The sequence below is a fragment of the Trypanosoma grayi genome (genome assembly GCF_000691245.1).
Source record: "Trypanosoma grayi strain ANR4 Tgr_2750_V1, whole genome shotgun sequence".
NCBI classification, from domain to species: Eukaryota; Euglenozoa; class Kinetoplastea; order Trypanosomatida; family Trypanosomatidae; genus Trypanosoma; species Trypanosoma grayi.
Window position 1 is genome coordinate 1 of NW_008828368.1, and position 335 is coordinate 335.

Sequence of the window (335 nt, forward strand, 5' to 3'; positions counted from 1 at the left end):
CCCGTGAAGACCAATTCCCAACGTCCTGAAGGCGCCCCACGATCAGGCATGAATGTAATGGTATCGGTTCCCGCATCAAGAGTCGCCGGCCATCCAGGAGTGAGAACTGAGGTGTAGTACGAGGCGGAGAGGTTCAAGCCAATCAGTGTTTGGTCATTTTTAACTTCGCAGGTGTATGGGATGTTGGAAGGACTGAGTATTACGCCGGGAAAGCAGTTCGTGAGAGGCACCAAGGGATCGTCGTCGGCTGCAGGCGTGGCCATTCTCGTTCGGGGGACTACGCCGCCAGCCGCAGCGGCACAGCGAAGAAACGGTTCAGCCACAACCATCAGTAC

General features: G+C 56.4%; 1 protein-coding gene across 1 annotated transcript; it reads right to left on the reverse strand.

Moving 5' to 3' along the window:
* On the reverse strand, positions 1-335 carry DQ04_27501000 (hypothetical protein; the record flags this gene model as incomplete). Its single annotated transcript, XM_009318377.1, has 1 exon — positions 1-335. A coding segment is annotated over one exon (335 nt), but the record flags the coding sequence as incomplete, so codon positions are not given.